This window comes from Charadrius vociferus, unplaced genomic scaffold (assembly GCF_000708025.1).
Source record: "Charadrius vociferus isolate BGI_N301 unplaced genomic scaffold, ASM70802v2 scaffold45, whole genome shotgun sequence".
Taxonomy (NCBI): Eukaryota; Metazoa; Chordata; class Aves; order Charadriiformes; family Charadriidae; genus Charadrius; species Charadrius vociferus.
Genome location: NW_009648712.1, coordinates 4,250,515 through 4,268,319, shown reverse-complemented (window position 1 = coordinate 4,268,319; position 17,805 = coordinate 4,250,515). Strand labels below are relative to the sequence as shown.

The 17,805-nt window shown below is 38.3% G+C and overlaps 1 protein-coding gene across 1 annotated transcript in view; it reads left to right on the top strand.

Annotated features, from left to right (window-relative positions):
* CDH2 (cadherin 2, type 1, N-cadherin (neuronal)) overlaps positions 1-16,156 on the top strand; it is a 120,419-nt gene extending 104,263 nt beyond the window's left edge. The window contains exons 15-16 of the mRNA XM_009886663.1: positions 7,578-7,742; positions 15,023-16,156. Of these exons, the coding sequence (XP_009884965.1) occupies positions 7,578-7,742; positions 15,023-15,229 (372 nt within the window). The 3' untranslated portion in view covers positions 15,230-16,156. The remainder of the gene's footprint in view (positions 1-7,577; positions 7,743-15,022) is intronic.
* Positions 16,157-17,805: the final 1,649 nt, after the last annotated feature.

The following is a 17,805-nucleotide window of genomic DNA, read 5'->3' as shown; positions in this document are numbered from 1 at the left end:
TCTTGAAGGTCTTCTGTTAATCCCAACTGAGGCCATCTTGGCCTGCTTTGTTCACCCTGACAGACTGAATGCTTGTAAAATAAATTGAGGTTCTTGAATGATTCATGGTCTTCCTCCAGCCTGGCATGATGTACACAGGGTCGTGTGATCTCCACGGCAGTTGAGAAAAAGGCTTTGAATTCCCTAAGCCAGAACAGCTCTTGAGCTGTGGGTCACAACTGGAGTCAGCCTGCTCCCCACTGAAGAGCGTTGTCAACACCGGAAACGTTCTGGACTTTTTTCACCTAAACCTCTGTTTCTTGGAAATGTGACCTGAAACACTGTCTCTGAAAGCTGTACGGCACTCCTGTCGAGCCAGGCAGAAACATTTTTTCCTGCTATTAGCAAAGATCACTGTACTAGCAGAAGTTGGGGACAAGGGAGGAAGGAAGAGAGGACAGAGGTGTTCCAGATAGAAAGACTGAGGTGGTTCTCAGGATTTTGTTTCATATTTTGTAGTTTTAACAGTTTGGCCATCTGACTTACAGGAGCTCAGCCACGAGAGGCTTTGACTCAGTATCATTCCACCACAAAAGTCAGGGAGACTGGTTTGGGGAGGGGTTGGGGTGTGGCATCTTTGTTTTTGTTTTTTTTTAAATTCCATCTGAATGTGTAACCCAGCAACTGGCGGGGGGAACGGAGGGACGGGACACACACAACACACACTACAACTGGCTTTTTTCTGAAATAGATGTGCATAGTTTAGGCACGAATTACGAAGCTGGTAGTAACTATCATGATTATTAGTGGACCGCATGATCTAGTTTGTAGTAGTTTAGCAAACAGGAGGTGTGAGTTATAAATATTCTCCCCTGACATGATGTGCTCTCAACTTGTGACACTATTGTCAGTTCTAAATACCAAAACCTCATGTTGGCTGAGTGTTACAGCACTTAGCACATGTCTGCAGCGTGGTTCACGAACATAGCAGATCACAACCCATAAGCATCACTAATTGGTTTTCATTGCATATCTCAGGCCATTTGTGTGATTTACATGGAGGCAGTGGGTGCTCAACTGGGATACATGCAGCATATGTCAAGCTAATAACTGTGATACAGGTTTTTTTCCATTTAATTGCTTTTGTATACATCTCATTGCAAAAGATGATCCTCTCATCTCCTTTGAGCCCATTTCTATAGTGTTTTCTGAATTTTAGTAGTACTTGCTCATGCAGGTCCAGTTGAAGCAAGTTGCCCTAGCAAGTGGGTGGTATGCTTTGAAATTATTGTGGATCAGCTGTTTTGAACCTGTATTTTAATCTTGCCCTCAGATCTCTTCAACACGAGACCTTCTAATGCAATGATTTTACTGTTATTCAAAGTATTGTTCTTCGTAAGGATTCTGCTTGTTCCTTCCTATGTCGCCTTTTTGTACCAAGTGTATTCAGACATTAGTCAGTAGCTTGTTTTTTGTCATGTTTTATTACATGTTTATATACAGCAAGAAAATAGCATTTATTTTAAAGGTGATAATAGCATTAAAAATAAAAACGTAAATTTTTTTTTATGTGTATAAGATTTTAATTCTAATCAGAAATCACTCCTCTATAGAAAGGGTAGTTTTGTTCCAACATTTGTGTGTCATTGATAGAAAGAAATTAAGTAATCCTTCGAATTTTTTGTTTTGTTTTGTTTTGTTTTATTGTCATAACTTTCTGTCTACCTGCATCTTAAGATTACATTGGTCATGTGTACTGGATCTTGTCGTAACCTCTGTTGTAAACATGACAATGGTTCTTACCTCTACTCAATGAAGTTTATAAATCCATTTGATTATTTTTTATTTTCACCACCCTATCTGTTATTGAGATCATTTACTCTTACTTTCTAACCTTTCCTTTGCATTACATTAAGATTGGAACATATTTTATGTTTAGAAATTTTAATGATAATGAATGAAGTAACTGTTGCTAAGATAACCCTAGGAATATACAATATTATAATTAGAAGGTAGTTATTTTGGGGATTGTGTTTGCTTACTAAGACATTAACTTCATTTTTTTGAATGAGTGACTCATGCAGTGCTCCTGTGGAGGAATTACTGTCACTCCTTGGTGAATCTTTATCTCATCATATGAAAAGTAATGTTTCCATAATTCCATTACAAAATTGTTTTGTGTTTTATTTTATCCTATCTAGAACCTATGCCTGTTATTGTGTTTTATCTGCAGCTGGAGTTTAACTTTCACCTTTTTTATTATTAAAAAAGATAAGCAAGATTCTTGGTTATCTTAAAAATTACTAACATGTAATACTCCAGGTGCATCTGTAATGAAAACAAATGGGAAAAACAATATGGCAGAATGTAATCAAAAAGTGAGTGGCAAATAAAGAGCAACTGTTAGTGCAGACATTTTAACTAACCCCCCACCTGCAGCCTACGTCTAGTCAGTCCTCTGTGCTTTGCTTTTTTTTGGAGTCCCATTATTTCAGCAGATGAAAGATTTAGGACAGGTTGGAGTGTTTTGCTGAACTCAGTCAATATTTTCTGTGAAAATTTCTCATTCTTTTTTATGGTGATGTTTGGAGGGTTTGGGGGTAGAATGGTAAGATGCAGCAGGACTGGTTTTCACTTCCTTTGTTTTTAAAAGACTTTGGCAGATGGGAACATGCAGTTGTGTAAAGTATTTCTTCCCTTTCTTCCCCATCTCATTTCTCTATAGGAGTAGACAGTAATTGGCTTTGGAACACAAAGGCAAAGCAGAATGTGTGTTTTATCTGTGGGTACTTCAAGTCATAGTTTGCTCTGTTCTCTTAAGCCAACAATAAAATCTGGTTTACACTAAGGCATCATCCTGTAAAAGTCGTGGGTGAAATGCACACTTCTGCCAATGTTGCTTTACATGCACTTATACCACTGCAGCTGATTTTGTTCAGTGAATGACCCGTAAAGCTCTTATTGCCAAATTAAGTGATCTGGTGACAAATTATTTCTTGCATGGGAATAGATGTGAACTTTCAAATTTCTTTGCAAAGGCTGCAGCCTTTGAAAATAAGAAACACTTCTGTTATATTAGTCATATGTCTAGGCCTATATTTATGTGTAGCCAAAGCTTTAGTTTTGTATAAGGTAAAAAACTAAGACATCCCTAAAAGTGTGTAACACAGTCTAATGAATGGCCAGGAAATATACTGAGAGCTCTGAGATAAGAGAAGCCAGATTCATAAATCATTAATGAATATGTCAGTCAGGTTGCATGTATTAGGATGGATCACTGTTAGTGTTAGAGAAACTTCTTAGTACTGGAAAGCTCAAGTTAGATGTAATATATTCTGATATTTTCAGAGTTTTCCTATCTGGCAAAAAAGTCAGTCCAGTCTATGCATAGAAATTCATAGTTTTAGTAAGTTGCGGCTTGATTCTGTTGTTGGCAGTTTTGCTTTATGTTTCAGTACACATTCATATAAAGCAGGTCCAGTTACTGTAAAAAGTTTTACTTCATTAAGTTTTTGCCAAGAGCTTAAGTAAATCTTCTAAAATGCAAACATAACCAGAACAGCTAATCCAGGAGAAAAAAAGTTAACTTCATAAAACTGAGAAACTCTATTTCCTGGCCTATCCCCTCTTTTTTTTTTTTCCTCAGGGTTTGTAGAATCTGGTTACGGTCAGTCAGAAGGCAAGGCACTTGTTAAAATATCTCTCATATTGCCGTAACTGATGACTGCTCTATGAGGGATTATTACTCAAGTGCTGTGAAATGAATAGCTGCCTTGCAGAAGAGGGAGTTGTTTAAGGGAAGAGATTTTTGAAGGCTGCATTATCTTGTTTCTCTCTAAATCAGTGATTACTGGGGAATATAAAATGGCCTTTTCTTCTATTCTGGACGTCTATTCAAGTTGAGATACTTGGACTGTGCGTAGATGTTCTTAAAGAAGTGCTTTTTGGGGTTTTGGACCCTTCTGCCTACGCATCTGGTAAGGTGGTGAATTTTAAGGCTTGGCTAGCTGGTTTTGGCATTTAGCACTGTCTCACTAGGATCTCACGTTTCAGGAATGTGAGGTGCGAGCTAGTAATGGTGTTAAGTCTGGCTGGCTAGAACTAAATGAGTAGCTTACAAGGTCAATGTTTGTAATCAGTTTGGAGGGGAGGGGGTTGGTGGGGTTTGGGGCGCGGGAGTGAGCTTGTTAATTTTCACAAGATGCAACTTGTGATAAAATGCCCTATTTTCTTTCTTAAAACAAAACCAAATCAAAACTAGAACTTTTTCTGCTTCAGTACAGATGTCAGGGTTTTTTTTTTCAGCAACAGCAAATGGTGATGCCAGAGATGCTAACCAAAGGCAGTTATATTGATAAAGAATTAAGATTGTCATCTCTTTAACCTCCATTTATATAAAAGGTAGCTGTGTTGCATCATCCAGTAGTATCAGATCCCTTTATGAACAAGGGGAAAGATGGGATCATTCAGCTTGTTTCGCTTAGATTCCTGTCGTAGAATGGGAGGTTTCTTATTCCTTGTTGTCTGTAGACTTGGACAATCAGACTAGTCTAAATTTCTGGTTTCTAGAGGCCTGGGGTTTTGCCAGATGAAAAATGGGAGCAAGCTAATATGTTTTAGTGACCTTCCAATAGAGAAAAACTAATACTAAATTCTCCCTCCCATCTAACCTTGTCTGAAAGTTTGAGGAGAAAAGCTTAAGCCCTCTCTTTGGATTTGCTTAAATCCAAACTGAAGGAAGGGAAAGAAGTATTTGTTCTGAAATTGCTGGAGTTAAGGCTAAACAGCATACATAATAAATACCTCAGACAAAAATTGGCAGCGATAGGAATTAGATTCTCACAGCCTTTGCCCAAGTATGTTTCCAATGGTGGGCCTAATCTTGTCCCTCAGCAGATTGTAATTATGAACAGGTTATATGGAAAAATACTGGAGCAACGACAAAACTTTGTTGACTTGTGGTCCTGAAATTAAGAGTAAAAATAACGACCCAGAACGTTGCTCCAAGCTGGCTGTCCCAACCTACCCCAGCATGTCTTGTTCTGTGTCTGATGTGCCACTGTTTTCCATTTAGCTGTCGCTTCTGCAGTTAACTATCTTAACAAAGTCTGCTTCAGACTAACCTTAAAGTCTGTTGAGGAGCTTTAGGAAAGCTTTTCATGTATTACCTATTTTTCCAGCTGTGAACGCAGCACTGAGTGAGGAGATGGAATTTCAGCAGCCCTAAACAGCTTATGCCCTGGCTCTTGAAATCATTTTTCCTTCTTTTACTTTGCAATAATTGAGTAGAGTTGGCTTTAGGCAGAATTTTGAAACAGCTGGAGTCATTGCGTGATATTGTGTTCGTATGGCACTAAGCCCTTTTGGGGAGATGGTGGATGACTTTGCCATACCTGATGGATGTACAGTTAGTATTGATTTTAATGATACGAGAGATTTGAGAGTCCGTGGTAATAAGCGCAGTGGATGTGCTCTTCCTGTCCAGACTCTAATAAACCTGCAAAATAAATTTCCTGTGATAGAAGGCTAGATGGCCGTGTCATAAATTACCCTAGAAAAGAAAAAAACAAAGTAGGAGTCCACGTAAGGACACATTCTGCACTGCTGTTGCCTTGCAGATGGCAATCTTTGCTGTCTTTTTAGCTATGGAGCCTGGAGGTGCCTCAAACTGGCCTTAGATGTGATGATACTAGTCTGACTGACTTGATTCACATTGCATTTCTGTATGACCACTAATCCAAAAGAAGTATATGCATGTGCAAGTGTGGGGAAAAAAACATACTATCTTTATAAAACTGAAATGACTGGGGAGGCTCTCCTGGTTTTAATATATTGTTATTTAACCATACCTGTTTGAAATCCTCCATAATGAAATGCTTAGTATAAAAAAAACCACAGTATTTTTCATTTCTCCCTGTTGGTGTTTTCCACCTTTATCTTTTGGGTGGGTATGAAAAGCGCTCTTGTGTTACATATTTATAAATTCTAAAAAGTACATTCTTCTCTGTTTAATAGGATTTTCTGATAGCACGTCTCTGAAATATTTTGATTTATTTTACTTAATAAAAAGGGAAAGGATAAAAAGTTCTGTTCTGTTTACTTTTCTCATATTCATATCACTTTATGGAGATCACTTATTATTCTGTTTGGTACATGAAGAACCGAAGGGTAGAAGTTACAGCTCAGCCCCAAGGAACTTGTAATCTAATTAAAGCATATGAAAGTGCATTCTCAGATCTCGGTGGAGCTGTTCCACCTTTTTTGACTATATGTTTGTGTGCAGTCAGCTGAGGACCCGAGTAACAAATTAGAATGTGCTAGATTTGTCAGTTATAGTTCTCCCAAAAAACTATCTTCACTGCTGTCAACAGACCTCTCCTCCTGTTGAAAAGTCTGGTTTTAGGGTCACAGTAGGTAATAGTCTCAAAAAGGACCTACATCTCATGAGGTGACAGCAGAAGTAAATGCTTGCATTCCTTCCTTTAGGAGCCAGTTAGGAACCAATGAAAATGTAATTGTCTGCACAGCCATCTTCCAGCAAGTTGAGATTATAAATAAATAAGATTTTTACCAGAACAACACTGTTGAAAAATAGAGACTGATGATAAAGGAGCTTATTTAGGATGCTCCTCAACTGCTTGGATTATTTCTGGGGCAGGGTATCTGGCATAAGGTAGAGTTGGCGTGAACCCCAGTCTGCTAGTAGTTTGTGAATGGCTTTAGTTCAAGCCTTTAAGCCCAGTTCTTTGTTCTGCATTTTTACCAGTTCCTTGTGCAAAGGCATCCTAGAGCATGACTACCTTCTAAACATGACAACAGTGAGGTAAATGATAATGCTGAAATGCATCACACTGTGCAAATAGTATTCGGGCATATCTATCTTAAATGCATAAAAAATCATCTAATTAAAATTTTTATATACGTACATCCTGCTTATTGGAATTCATAGTGCTATGCTAGCTGCATCAATCTGCCAGAGTTGGAAACTGCGGCATCAAGTACTTAATGAACAGATCCACAAGTAATCTCTGGAAAGTGCTTAGAATTAAGGCCAAATCTGAGGAGCTTTGTACTTCTTATGACATTTTTCCCCCTTTGGCTTTCATATTATGGAAGCCACATGAAATCAGAAAGGAGTCTTAAATTCATTCTTTGAAGGTATTATAAAACGCTGCAGAGCGGTGCACTTGCCTTTTTCTGAGAATGAGAGTATCTGGCATTTATTTGCTTAGAAAAATAAGAGTTGGATTTGGCATCTTTGCTCTATGCAGTAAATCATCATTACTAGGCAAAGTGTTTAGTCTCTTAATAGTACTACTCAAATCCTTGCTTCTCAATGGAAAACTTATGAGAAGCTCTACAAATCTGATGGAATAGAATCAAAACCGTAGATTCAGGGACTATAAATCAAATAACATCCTGTTGGTATGCAAATAACAGTGTTATTGACTTATTCTCAGTAAGCATTACAATCCTGAAAATAGGACTTTTGGTGAAATGATGCTTTTCATTTTCCCTTTTTTCCTCCATATGTTTCCCTCCTGACAGATATTTTTTGACATTCTCCTAACGTACTGTCCTTGTTTCATATTTTGCAGGATTATGACTTGAGCCAGCTCCAGCAGCCTGACACTGTGGAACCAGATGCCATCAAACCTGTTGGAATCAGACGTCTTGATGAAAGGCCAATCCATGCAGAACCTCAGTATCCGGTCAGATCAGCTGCTCCTCATCCTGGGGACATTGGGGACTTCATTAATGAGGTAAAGAAGAGAAAAGGAGTTTCCTCCTAAGATGCGATAAGCTTTTATATTTTGGTTATTGTACTCTGCAGGAGTAGCTGTTATGCTTGAACATAATAACTTTTTAAAACTTACTTAGACAATTAAAATTGTCTTTCTAGATAGAAGTAAATATGTTCTTTTAAAGTGCAGACAAACTTAATTAACTCATTCAAACAGAAAGGGAAGATTTATCAATTAACTTCTGTACGTTTGTATTAATTACATTCATAATACATTATCAGCTGCAACCACAGTATCTCCAAGCAGGATTATTCTGTGGGTTCCAAGTAATAAATAGTCTAACAAAATTATAGTTTAGCCTAAATTCATTTATTAATTCACAGTAATTTAATAATGGAAGAAGTTCATTTTCATTTTCCTCATACATTACCCTTTGAGTCCAGATAATAGTGGAAATTCAGGACCTTCAATAAGACCAAAAGAATTCCATCAAATACGATTAGTGAGCAGGGCAGCTAAATTAAATGTTACGTAAGTGCTTTTAATACTTGTCTTGTCATAGAGCTTTAAAAGTCTTTGCGTTATCTTTGATTCTTCAATCTAATAAAGATAAATGTAAGTAAGATTCAGACTATAGCAGATTACTCACAGTTCTGAAGGAAATGCTCCTACAAATACTTGTTTCATTATTTCTGTCACTGGTCAGTGTTAAAGCATTGGTTTTATGGTACTTAAGATAGTTTCTTATGCTTGCTGATTATAGGAAAACAAATACTAATCCAAAATTTCCCACTTAAAAATAAGCTATATTCTATAGATGAATAGTAATAGTTAATTATTTTCTCTGTTTTTCTCATATCTTCTTGGCAACTAGAGTTTGACAAGTATTGCAGAACTGTTTTTGCAAACGTGTTTATTCTTGTTTGCTTTAAAGAAAAGTCAGTCTAATATACTAAAATCTTTTGTGTTAGCAAGACACAGAAAATTGAGTTTGCTCCTTGTAAGGTAAACAGCAACACAATTGTGAAAAAACCTACAGAGAGATGACTAGCAGGAAACAGAAATATTCTCATAAGACATTGTATTTTGGAAGACTCCAGGTTTGGGGAAGAGCTGTATAGAAAGAGATGTCTCAACAAAGAGGATTTTTGCATGCCTTGCACTTCTAAATATTACAGTTACAATCAACTTCTGGAAAATAGTGGAGACGTGGGACAATAAAAGGCCCACATTGTTGGCCAAGGCAGTGTGCACACAAGAACTTCCTTGTGCTTCCTTGTCTTCTTCCAAACAATCAGTTTTCCATCCTACTCTCACACAGCTGTGACCAGGCACTACCTACCTAGCAGGTTGTCAGGAAGAACCCATAATCCTCTATACCCTAATTCTTCTTTTCCTCAAAGCGGCTACCAAGCTCTCTTACAAATCCAAGACAAGGAATGAGTGTGATTCTCCTGGAAAGCCAGAAAGGGGCCAGAGTTTGCCCAGTGTCCTACAATTTTTAAATTACTTAGCAAGCTGTTCCTGCAATCCTGTTTTTCAGTAGGTTATCATTCTGGAAGATGATTGCATCACTGTGTAGACATGAAGCTGGAGAAACAGTACACGCTGTCTTGATTTAACCCAATATGTTTGTATCGCAGTACAGATGAGCATGGAGTCATTTTCTTGCTGCCCTCTATTGTATTAGATCCGTACTTCCCTTTGTGCTTCCCCTTGCTGTCCACCAAAAGAGAAAGCTTTTGCCAGCTATTCACACACAGTAAAATAATGTCACTAACGTCACTGACTCTAAAATAAATTAACCTTGGAAATATATATGAAATTAAAGAAAACGTGGCAATTTTCTTGTCTGCAAGTTAGCTCGGAATTAGTTATATCCTCTGGTTGAGAGGGACTATATAAGGTAGTTCCTATGTTTTAAGCAGTATAAATTTAGCTTTTTTTTTTTTTTTAATAAGGTATTTCTTTCTTAGGATTTCACAGCAATGTATCATTTTACTTAAGGGGCATTCCACTTAACCCTCTCTCTAGCAGACAGTAGCCCCCAAGAGGTTGTCATTGCTCTGTCTGCTTTGTCAGAAGTCTGAGCAAAATGAAGATTTTATTTCTCTGAAACAGTTTCATCTGAATTTGTGTTTTATGTTTAAATTTCCCATGGCAAATGTGATTATAAAAAGTCTATTGGGGTGGGGAGAAATAGCAGTCTTTCACAGTCATACTTGCTATTACAGTTAAATTTCCAAATTATCAGCATCTAGACCATAAGCATTCCACCTGCGGTCCTGGCAAGATTATACACATTCAAATTGGTAAGTTCCTCTCAGTTTTACTTGGAGTAAATGGAAGAAGTATCTTGGGTAAAACCTATAGCAGACATTTCTTAGGGCAGTTCATACAGAAGATATGCTGAGCTGTGAAAACAACGCAGCGAGATGAGGAAGGGGAAAGTTCATATCTCTCTGCATCCAGCTTCAGCATCGTTAGGCAAAGAACTTTCTTTCACTGTAACTACAAGTCATACTGTAACTTTTCCCTTGGGCAGCCCTAACACAAACCACCTGTGAAGCTGTCCCAGTCGCTAGCTGAGCCGGGAGAGGCTGCCTTTGACTTGTCAGTACCTCGGTAGCAAAGTCTGCATTACCCCATTGGTTTGAAAAGATGCAATGCTTTTGGAGATCAGTCTGGTCTTTCTGAGGACTTGGCCCTGTCCCAGAGATGCTGCTCAGCGTGATCCTTTGGGATGCTGGCCCATGTGCGGGAATTAATTTAGGCAGTTGAATGCTCACCAGCACCTCATGCACACAGCCGGCATTGTTCAGATTAGCCTCCGAGTTGCTCCAGCTTTTGACAAAAAAAGAACTATAGGTCATTGGTTTCACATATCGGAGGATTTGGCTACCAAGCAAGCATGGGGTGGCTTTTGCTTCTTACTTTTATTAGAGATCCATAGAAACAAAAAGTGAAAAAGACCTAGTGGGTCATTTTATTTCTTTCCTTTTGGCAGTACGCTATTTCTTGGTATATTATTTTCTAGCTGCCATCCGTTGTATTAAATCTACTTAACTCAATGAGACATACATAAGTAGGAGTATTTTGTAGTGTTCTAATGACTTCTCAGTTGAAAAACAAGTTACAAGTATGGTAGAAACTTCAAGTATTTTTTATAACACTTACAAAGTTAAGATAACACCTACAGAGCTATGAACTGTCTAAAATAAGAAGGTTCCAGAGGTGCCTTATAATCAAAATATGTTTTGCAGGCATAAGCTAAATGACCTCGGGGACTTTCTTGTTTTGTCTGTTTTAATGGATAGAAGAATCTCTAATTTAAGGGGGGAAGGGAAAAACCTCCTTTTCTTTCAGTCTAGTGTACAAACAAGTCACTGAATTAAGTCATGTGTTATTAAGAATTCTCTGTAGACCTTGTTTTCCATTTTGAGCCTTTTAAAATGTAACCTGCGGAGTGTGGAGCATAATTAACACTTAGAATAGTCAGGATTTGCGGGACAGTATAAATTAGGCCTGTTTGAAGTAGCTTTGTTAATCCTGTTTTCAAGAACCAGCTATGCTGTCCCTAGAAATCTTAAACAAATCATATTGTGGTGGAGAGTTTGTGGCTCAGAATATATTTCTAATCAATAGAGGACATAGCCTGAGGTAAACTAAATTTAAATTACAAACTAAAGGTCTCATCCCATGAGGACATGGGAGACCCTCAGTTCATTCTTAGTAAATGGCTGTTATTGATACAGCGCACCTCCAAGCAGCACAGGTCCCTCAATGTTTTCTTTTTTTTCTTGTGGAGTTAAAAAAAAGGTTCCAGATTTAAACAATTTTTTTTGTATTTCCCTGTAGGGCTTTTTTCTTCCTTTCCTTCTCATCAAAAGTTTGCTGAATCTAATTAAGCAGTAGGATTAATGAAAATAAAAGCATTAGATTTTGTAGTGTTTTATGTTATTTCAAGATTTTGAGGGTTTTATTTCCCTTGATTTGAGACAAATTGAGAATACTGCACATACTAAGGAAGCTATAACTTAAGGTTACTGTTGTTCCTCGGTCAAGGCACTACAGTTTCTCCTCTCCTGCCCCTTATCTCCTCCTTAGTGAAAGTTGCCACGACATATGTAAAAGAGGAAGAGGGAGGAAAAGTGAGGTTACTGCTCGGTCTATCCCAGACTTCAAGCTGACCTTTGTAGTGCCATGGCTCTTCTGTGGCTGCTTCTTAGGCGTCGGGGGTAGAGCAAATGCGAGGAAATGTGACGTAGTTCATTATGGCCCAGCAGGGTCACCTGGTCCCAAGTGAGTGCCCCAGCAATTCTGTTGTTGACTAAGCTTCTTTATCTAGTAAAACCTCTGGGTTTTCAGATCAAGAAACTGTAAACCAAATAACTGTAACAACTCTGCTGCTTTGAGATTCTTGAACACATCTGGGAAAAGCTGAGAGATCTCTTCAGAAGCAGTTGACAATACCATGGCGGCAAAATCAGTAGAAGCAGTTCTTGGCAGCCATTTGTTGCCTTTTCAGTTGGGCCAATACAGCAGGTTGTGGTACCATCCACTGAAAGGGATGGCATAATAAGCAAAAAAGGTGGAAATACTGAAACCAAGGGGAGTTTCATAAGCCAATTTCCCTGCCAAAGCTGACATCCAGTAACTCCAGCTGTGGACATGCTGTAGAGCCCAACAGCAAAGCACAGCGGTGCACTGGGTAGGTTCAGGGAATATGGTCATCAAAGGAAAGTGAAAAAAATGTAATATTTCTTTGTCATTGTAGTATGTAACTTGCCACACAAATGTAGTAGAAAACTTGGTTGTCATTTGAAGAGTTGGAGACTAACTTCGGTCATTATACTATGAATCTGAGGAATTTTAAGCTAGAAGATAGGTGCAAATGTCAGTGCAAGTTGGGCTGTGCAGTTGAATCAACACCTCCATGACATGCCTGTAGCTACATTCTCGGAATGAAGTGGATTACACAGTAAGCACAACCTTTGAAACAATGAATTTGTTAGTGAGATGCTATCTTATAAGTCAGTAGCTCAAAGCCAGTTTTCTTTTCAAATGCTATCATGATACCAGCAGCAAATTGGAAAAAAAATCCAACTTCCCATTTGGGAAAAAAGATGGAAAGAGGCTGCCTGCCACCTTGCCATGTATTGCTGATAGGCATCAGGATTTCTTCAGTGATGTAGGAAAATGTTTTGTTCACTGATTTTTTAATAAATTGATATCCCATGGTCGGCTGGCTGTTACTAGGCGGAACTGCAGGGAAATAGCATTTCTTCTCCAAGCTGGCTTTCTAAATGACTTTTACACACTGATACCTGGGATTCATACCTCAGCACTCCTTAAGCCCAAGTGGTATTTATTCTCCTTCCCTGTCACGTGTGTTCGAAAAGCATGGGTGTCTGTCACCCCAAGCAGGCTTAAGGGAAGATGTAAATACTCTAAGGCCCGTTACTGCCTAAGAAGTAAAGTTGCATTTCTGCTTCAGCAGCATAAATTGAGAGAAAGCCTTAGAACTATATCCAGCTTTGAAGCTGGATAAGGGAAGTGTTCCAGCATTTGCTGCTGCCTTTTTCGAATCTCACGTCTTTTGTCCTTATTATGGCCATCGGGATGGAAAACTCCAAAGAGAAAGATAACAAGCATCACCAATTATTCTTATCAGATAATTCAAAATTGTGCTTCTAATGCAGGCTATTAATAACCTGCTTGATGTTGTTGTACTACATGAAATGATCGTGGACTTAAAAGTCCAAAATGTGTTCTTGATTAGACGTCATTAGTTTGATAAATATACTCGGTCTTTCCACCACTGATTTGCAAAATTATTTTAGGTACATTTTACACACTTCTGAATGACTTCAGTTAGGCAGTAAAGAATCAAGATTTTTTTCTACCTTATCAGTGCCATATGCTTTTTTAATGGGTTTAGCTGCATAAGTATTTCTAGAAGAAAAATCAACATCTGTTTGCATTATGTTACATTTAGACTAAACACAATCGAGAGTAAAACATACTTTTCTCAAAACAGAATATGTTAAATAATTCGAAGGAGGCACACTCAATCCTTCAAGTAATTGGGAGTATAAAAAAGGCATTCTTTAAATAAATAAACATTAAAAATTAAAAATAAAACCAGCAAAATAGCACTGGTTAAAATGAACAGTGTAAAATCTTTAGCTCAGCCTTATAGAGGTCTGGAAGATATATTATCCCTTGTCAGTGACTGCCAGAGTAGATCCTATTCAAAGTGGAAGATCTTGAAAAAGCATTGCTAATCCCATGGAAGAAACTGCGAGGTTGAAAAATCCAAAATACGAGAGGGCTTTTTAACTTCAGGCTTCAGCTTTTTATATTCAACTTGTAAATCTTCCCAGGATAAGCACAGAGCAATCATCTCATACTCTAAAATTAAAATTAATGTTTAGGTTTGGACCTGTGTAAGAAAACAGGGAGGGAAGAGACTTTTCTCTGGAGGAAGTGTGGTTCTTTCCCTAATTTCCTCTTATTCAATTTGTGTTGGTTTTTGTTTCGGTTATTCAGCCCTAGAGAGTAGAAATTTAAAATTATCGAAGACCCAATATTCATCTGTTGATAATTTGAGTACTTGGAAATGAGGAAACAAAAATGGTTATAATTTTGTATTTAGCTTTGATGTAATTGTGTGTTTTTTCTGAAGAGCAGGTGGAATCTTATGGGTGGTTATGGCAAAGCGCATAAGGCTTAAGCCAACATTGTATCTTTTTCTCACAGCAGCCCATAGAGGTACATGAATTTTACAGAACTAAATAAATATAGCTTTTGGCACATGCAGATGGACTGCAGGCCAGCGGTGTCAGTGTATATGTTCTTGGCCATGTGAGATGGCTGTTAAAGTGAATCTTTGCAAACGTGCCTATTTCTCCTTCCCCATCTGTCTGTTTAACCAGTCCCATATTGCCCATGCCGCCGGTTGTGCGCTGTGTAGCTCTGAAACTATATAGTTATTAGCATCGGTCCTAGTGCCATGATGTTCTCTTAAGGTTTTGTTAGAACTGTGTTTGCAGCTACATTCAAAATGTCCAGTGCTGTAATGCTGGAAACTTGTCCGTTCTAAAAGGAATTGAAATAAGTTCTTGGGGGAGTTACAAAAACACGAACCCTGTTTTGAATTGGATTGCAGAAGAACAAGAACTTGGTTTTCTCAAGTGGCGACTGATAGATAACAGCACTGCAGTATCGCAGTTATGTCTTGTCTCTCTCTCGGATACAGAACTTTATCTTTTTTTTCTCCCTCTCCTTCTTTTCAGGGACTTAAAGCAGCCGACAATGACCCTACAGCCCCACCATATGACTCCCTCTTAGTCTTTGACTATGAAGGAAGTGGCTCCACTGCTGGATCCTTGAGCTCTCTTAACTCCTCAAGTAGTGGTGGTGAGCAAGACTATGACTACCTAAATGACTGGGGCCCACGTTTCAAGAAACTTGCTGATATGTATGGTGGAGGTGATGACTGAACTTCAAAGTGAACTTTGTTTTTGGACAAGTACAAACATTTCAACTGATATTCCCCAAAAGCATACCAGAAGCTAGGCTTTAACTTTGTAGTCTACTAGCACAAGTGCTTGCTGAAGGCTTTGGCTTAGGCTGCAAACCAATTTGGGCTCCGTGGAATATCAGTGATCCAATGCTGTTTGGAAAAAAATATTGAGCTCAGTTACACTTGAATTTTACAGTACAGAAGCACTGGGATTTTATGTGCCTTTTTGTACCTTTTTCAGATCGGAATTAGTTTTATGTTTAAGGCTTTAATGGTACTGATTTATGAAATGATGCATTAAAGAGACAAAATATGTTGGGGTGGGGAGGAGTAAGGTGAAACACAATATGCTTCAACATGCTTTTGTTACATCGCATTGCTTTTATTAAAATAAGGAGATTAAAAATAAACAAAAAAATTCCTCATGGAACAATTTTATTATCTGGGAGAGAAGACCATGAGGTGGAACAATGTACATTACTTCTAGTTTTAGATGTTAGGGGATTTTTTTCACTAAAATTCTAAAACTTATGCAGCTGGTTGCAAATAAAGGGAGTTTTCATATCACCAGTTTGTAGCAGAATTGATTTTTTTTTTTCTTATGCTAGAATGTTAGACACATTTTGGTCTTAATCCATGTACACTTTTCTTTTTTTCTTTTTTTTAATTTCTAGTGTTTTTTTCCCACTTCACTGTAAAAAATGGTATGTGTACATAATGTTTTATTGGCATAGTCTGTGGAGAAGTGCAGAAACTTCAGAACACGTGTATGTATTATTTGGACTATGGATTCAGGTTTTTGCATGTTTATATCTTTCGTTATGGATAAAGTATTTACAAAACAGGTTGCAAACAAGTGACATTGATTCAATTGTTGAACTGTAGTTAGAGTACTCAATATTTTGGAGTTGGCCTGATACTGGTGGCACGAGTAAATATACAGTATGTTTTGGGGGTGGGGAGGGAAGGGGGAAGGAGCTTTCAAACTGGAGAGACTTCTGAGAACAGCTTTGCCTCTGTATTGTGTACCAGAATATGAATGATACACCTCTGACCCCAACGTTCTGAATAAAATGCTAATTTTGGATCTGGTGCTTGATTTGGCATTTTTTGTCCTACCTGGGCAGTCCTGACTATAGTAAATAAAAAGTACACAAAGTGCATTTGAGTTATGTCACAAGTTATGTGCGCTTCTTTAGCATTCCATACTACGGGACTGAAAACAAGCTGCATATAGAAGAAATTTTGGCACAAATTCGGAAGGTGTCCTGGTTTGAGGTTCCGGGCTGAAAGCAAAGTGATCTGTGCCATTTCTGGGAATTCGAAATTCTCAGTTCCACATTGATGGCAAGCTCTTTGGTTTCATGTACATTACCTAAATAACAGAGCTTGCATCATTTTTGGCTGGTTTAATGATTGTGTGATTATGCTGCGGGTTGCATAAAGAAAATAAGTTGCAGATCCTGGCAGTCATCTGCCACCTGGACTTTCTTACGCTGAAGTAAAGACAAGCCCGTGTTCACTTCAGTGCGCATCAGATCGTGTCCTTCAAGGAGGTGCTCACGGTCATGGAGCTTTATCAAACAATCCCATTAGGAGATTAGTTATTACTAAACAAGTTTCTAAACCTGTTACAATGATTTATTTGCAGACAAAGCAAACATAGGAGGTACAGCAGTTCTGCTGCCTTTCAGTTGTCACAATCTGCCCAGGTTTAATGTCTACATTTACACTCATTAAGGACCTAATTGTGAACAGTGTGAAGCTCAAACTCGGCAGAAACGATGCAGTTCCACAGCCTGTTGAGAGAATTGGAGCAGCGGGAGGGGATCCGGGTGCCGGGACTGGCGTAGCAGCCTCCTGTGCTGGGCGGGCAGGGGGTGAGTCTGTGGGTGATGCTCTTCAGCGTGGTGCCACTTCAGTGCTTCCTCACCCCTCAAACCTTAATTTGCAGAAATCGACTGTGACTTCCAGAGGTAAATCCCGAAATCTTAACGCTGCATGGGAGGGAGATACCTCCTCTTCACTGCGCTTTTCGTGGGCATGCCTCCTTTCTTCCTCTTGTTCCTGATGATGCCTGTGGAAGTTGAGAGGTAGCAATCCTCTCAGACCGGGGTATAACATTTCAGGCATACCTGCCTATTATCTCTCTCATGCATTCCTAACTATAGCTTGATGCTGTAACAACACCTTGATTTTTCAGTAATGTGTCAGAATAATCAGTGACCTTCTTTAAAGCTATTTCCATATTATCAGTGTAGGGAAAAAAGATGTAGAGCAGGACATAAACAGGAAAATCGGGCTATGCATAGTTAAGTCAGGAAAACTTTTATAAAGGGCAGGATTTAAACTGTAAATATATGTTAAATAAGCAAAAGGCCACTTTTAGCACATTGGTTTTCCATCTTCTGTAATCTATGCAAAAAATATATTTTAAGCATAATAATGCTATTATTGTTACTTGGAACCAGCTAACTGGAAATGCTAGAAGAGTTTTATTTAATTGATATTGAATGGTGAAAGATACAGAGGGGGAAAGATTTGTGAAAGATT